Raw genomic sequence first — 4,923 nt, 5'->3', positions numbered from 1 at the left:
TGCAAGTAGTCTAAGAAGTACTAAGTACAAAAATGGCAGACTCATAAACTACTTATGGAAGAAATGTTTTTTAGACCACATTAAAGTTGACAAAAATGTTCAATCTTTTTTCTCTGGAGGGGACTTTGAAACTCAAATTACTGAAAAAGTACACAGTAAAAGTAGTTCATATTATGTTTGCAAGTAGTCTAAGAAGTACTAAGTACAAACATGGAAGTTTCATAAACTACTTATGGAAGAAATGTTTTTTAGACCACATTAAAGTTGACAAAAATGCTAATCTTTGTTCTCTGGAGAGGACTTTGAAACTCAAATTACTGAAAAAGTACACAGTAAAAGTAGTTCATATTATGTTTGCAAGTAGTCCTAGAAGTATTAAGTACAAACATGGCAGTTTCATAAACTACTTATGGAAGAAATGTTTTTTATCCCACGTCAAATTTAGACAAAAATGCTCCTTCTTGTTCTCTGGAGGGAATTTTGCCATTCTCAAAAAGCACACAGTAAAAGTAGTTCATAGTATTTGTGCAACAAGTTTATGAAGCAATAAGTCCTACAATTATTCTCATAAATTACCCTGTTCCTCAATCGCAAATAATAGAAATGAACCACATGCCATCCTTTACTTTGAAATCCAGCTTCCCAGAGTTGTTTTATTGCATTACCGTAAACCTGTAACTAATCGCGCACTCAAAATACAGGGCTGGCTGGTTTGACCACGCAAAAGTGAAAGACGGCTGGCTTGACCGCAGTCAAAAAGGACTGTAGGCCGGATATGACGAAGCTAGTTTGTGGGCATCAGCAAAATATACGTTTTTAGTTATTATCAGGTTTATTTATCAGTCTTTGTTCTATTACACATTTTGTATATTTGCTAAAGAGTGTTCAACTGTATATTTGGACTTACTTGTATCACTTTCCAAGGTATTTGCACTGGCTTCACTTCTGCCTGCCATGTTTTCGCGCAATTTCCTGTAAAGGTAGCGTCACCGTAGAAAGTAAAGCGGTGTTGAGAGTATGGACCATGGTATGGACCATGGTATGGACCCTATGGACCATGGTATGGACCTATGGACGTAGATTTATTTTTAATATTTTTGTACAGTTAATATGATTTTTGGGGGGAAATGTCATATTCATAAAAAGCGATGGGCTGACTTCAAACCTCATTTAGAAAAATGTTTATCAAGAATTAACACAATATAGCACTATTAAAAACGATATGAATAAAAAGGCAATCAAAACTAATCGTGAATTTAATAATTATTGAATCTGAAATATGATATATTTGTTTTACTCTATGTCTAACCCTTTTGTATACAACGTCTATAATGTTCTTGAATAAACAAGAAATAAAAAATGTTTGCCCAGTTGATTTGGACGTATACTAGCTTCCAACAACTCAGTCTTTGTTGGTTGTAAAACAATATCAATCTTTATAAATATGAACAGTAACTGTGTACATATAAAACACAGGTTACGAGGCAGTAAGTGGGCAACTGTCCTTTTATGGTAGCGATAACATTATTTGCCCAATAGATGGCAACATCAAATCCACAGGTCTCCATGGTGCATTCAAAAGCTCCTCGTAAATCCTTACATCGTATTGCAACGCAGTGAAATAAATAAGTACACGAATAAAACTGCAATTGAAAAATATGAAAAACTAAATATGTACTTGTTCCCAACAGTTGAATTGTATAGCTTCTATAGAGCCACCTGTTTTCTGATTTGTAATTATCGTTTGTTACAGTCACTGCAACACTATAGGTTTTTAAATAAAGAAGGGGCGATGATTAGTCCATTTAGAGATGCTGCTTTTTCTACTGTCTAATATATATATTAGCTAAGCACATACTTTGTTACAGGTAAACACGTCGGAATAACACTCAAATTTTATGAATGCGTATTATTTTTGCGTGGACTTGAACGCAGCACTGAGTGCATCTGCTCGGGTTTTGTTTTACTAGGGTGGAGAGCTGGAAAGTTCGCACTGTTTGAATGCAGTTGTTGAACAAGCTGCTTTAAAACGTCCTGGCATGTAAGTTCATTATTTTTTTGTATATATCATATAGTTTCACGCTATTATATAGATATACATATTATTGTAAATGAACATGCATAATTGCTTTATTTTCCAGTGGGTGTTTTCAGGTATTTTACATACTGTGTTAGTGTGGTCTTACTGTGTTTTATAATAATAAATAGTGAGTACACATCAATTCATACTATGAAAAGGGGGGTTTGATCTCATCAGTAACAGTGTAATCTAACAAGTGGGACTTCAAACTGCATGAGATGTGAAGCAGTACTTTTTATAAGATGCTGTAATGTTGTATTTCCAGCTGCTATTGTAATGTCTTATAGGGCTGCTCAATTAATCGTATTTTAATCGCAATTACGATTTTGGCTTCCAACGATTATGAAAACAACATAATTGAAATAAAAAGATTATTTATTTGAATTATTTCTTTATTTTATTTTTTATTGGTTTTTCAGTTGAATTATACTTAAAGTTTAGGGTAATCAACTGTTAAAAACATTCTGTTCAAACTTTTTTTTTTCAATAAATTGATTTTTTCAAAGTAAATGGATAATCGTTTTTAATAATCGTGATATCAATTATTGACCCAAATAATCGAGATTATGATTTTTGCCATAATCGAGCAGCCCTAATGTGTTATCTGTGCAGGGAAATTCCTTACTAAATTATAATGCCAAAATAGACAATGTTATCAGTAGCTGTGATTCTAACTGTACTGCGCTGGTGTGTTTTTCTCCTCAGAATATGCCTTCTTGTGTAACAAGTGCTTCAAGCAGATCCTGGATGAAGTCTGTAGGGCATCTGGTGGTCCTCTCCTCTCTCTGTTGTTTTATCTCTGTATACTCTGACAGAGATAGAGTACGTGACTTGATGTCCAAGTATCCTCTCATTGATGGGTAAATGCTGTCTATAGTTTGTGAAAGTGAATTAATGGAATAGAAAAAAGCCTTTCAATGCCCTTCCTTTTTTCTGACACCATTTCTCTCCATCTATCAGTCATAATGACCTTGCTCTTCAGCTGAGGAAACTTCACAACAATCGTCTGAGCCAAATTGACCTTCATAATGTTAGCAATGTGGCCACCGACATCAACCGTCTCCAAGCAGGCCATGTACAGACGCAGGTATTTCAATTGAATCACTCCTGACACTGATCTGTTCTAAAGTATGGATTGCTCCATATATAGTATATGTTGAATGAAAGCATCTACAAAGCTGTAAAATGATCAAACCTAGAGCAGCACCTCAGTGACGCTCTTGTGTCCCGTCCCCTTCCCTTTGTCAGATGTTTTCAGTCTATGTGATGTGTTGGGCCCAGGAGAAGGATGCCGTGCGGCTGGCTCTGGAACAAATAGATGTGGTCCGACGCATGTGCACTGAGTACCAGGACTTTAAGCTGGTCACATCTACCCAGGGTATAGTACACCTCAACAGGGCAATTTACAAACAAAACACTAGAGATTAAAACTTTTTTTATGTCATTTTTACAATCATGATTCAGTCTGTTTATTGTTTCAATGACTTTATACACAGACACATCATTCATTCTTTGACTTATTAATCCATACTCTTAAGTTTATCTCACATTTGAAAAAGAGCCATGAAAGCTCTAGTTTCTGTTCATCCCCTGGGCCCTTCAAAGGGACCCTTATTCCAAACTACCAACTACCTGGCGGCGACCCATTTTACTCACATCTGTTTACATGTGATGTATGCAGGGGTTAAATTGGGCCGGGGCTGTCCATGGGACGATGCTCTGACGTCATCACCCTCGCTGTCATTTGTTTAAGCCATATGTTAAAACATCTCTCGTTCTTAATATAGACTTTATTTAGGGTCGATATGTGTTGACTTTACTTTAAAATAGCAGATCTCTGTGACAGGATATAGTTTTTCCGCTTAGTGAACGTGTGTCTCTGCTCCGATCAGGAGCTGCAGCACCGCGGCTCCTTCGTGCAGAGAGTCTGCAGCGGTGTGCGTGTGTGCGTGTGTGTGTGTGTGGGCAGATAGTCTGCTGCGGTGTTTTTGTGTGTGTGTGTGTGTGTGTGTGTGTGTGTGTGTGTGTGTGTGTGTGTGTGTGTGTGTGTGTGTGTGTGTGTGTGTGTGGGCAGATAGTCTGCTGCGGTGTGTTTGTGTGTGTGTGTGTGTGTGTGTGTGTGTGTGTGTGTGTGTGCAGCGGTATACCGCAAAAAACCCCGACCCGTCTTGTAACACGGAGCCCGTTTCCTACACAATCAGGGCCGGTTCTAACACGTTTGCTTCCCTGGGCGATATGTTTGCTGGCGCCCTCCCAGATCTGGCGCCCTAGTCGACCACCTACGTCGCATATGCCAAAAACCGGCCCTGACTTAACCTAACAACTTATTTAATTTGTTATCATGTTTTTTTATATTCTTGAAGAGAATGTCTTTTTTTCTGACATTCTTCCAGGATTAACAAAAATAAGAATAACATTGAGAAAAATCTTTGGAAAATGGCTGTTGTTAAACGCTTCCCACATTTACTTCAATCGTACAGTAGAAAAGATAAAAGTATCCAAGGAATACACAATAGAATATATAAAGAATAAATGAAAAATCTCTACAAAAGACCAATACACTACAAAAACAGAAACTTATTGACATATAATATACATCAAAAAGGCTTCAAATGTATTCAGTATTGTATGAACATGTTTTAATTGGGATGTGGACATCACATCCTCTCGGGGGTCCGGGGGTATGCCCCCCCGGGAAGAAATGTTTGAAAATGTAAAGTAAAATGCTTCAATCTGGTGCACTTTAAGCACACATTACTAGAGACCATGGGTGTTTCTCAATCGCGAGTAAAGCTGCTGCAGAGCCACTATTTCAAGCATACTACGTCATCGAGTGCCGCCGA

General features: G+C 37.4%; 1 protein-coding gene across 1 annotated transcript in view; it reads left to right on the top strand.

Annotated features, from left to right (window-relative positions):
* The first annotated feature begins 1,964 nt into the window (after positions 1–1,964).
* Positions 1,965–4,923, top strand: part of dpep2 (dipeptidase 2) — an 11,267-nt gene continuing 8,308 nt past the window's right edge. The window contains exons 1-4 of the mRNA XM_010776416.1: positions 1,965–2,041; positions 2,786–2,940; positions 3,041–3,167; positions 3,329–3,496. Of these exons, the coding sequence (XP_010774718.1) occupies positions 2,789–2,940; positions 3,041–3,167; positions 3,329–3,496 (447 nt within the window). The 5' untranslated portion in view covers positions 1,965–2,041; positions 2,786–2,788. The remainder of the gene's footprint in view (positions 2,042–2,785; positions 2,941–3,040; positions 3,168–3,328; positions 3,497–4,923) is intronic.

Source organism: Notothenia coriiceps, unplaced genomic scaffold, assembly GCF_000735185.1.
Source record: "Notothenia coriiceps isolate Sejong01 unplaced genomic scaffold, NC01 NC01_scaffold00016970, whole genome shotgun sequence".
Taxonomy (NCBI): Eukaryota; Metazoa; Chordata; class Actinopteri; order Perciformes; family Nototheniidae; genus Notothenia; species Notothenia coriiceps.
Note: the sequence above shows the minus strand (reverse complement) of the source record. Positions and strands in the feature narration are given on the sequence as shown.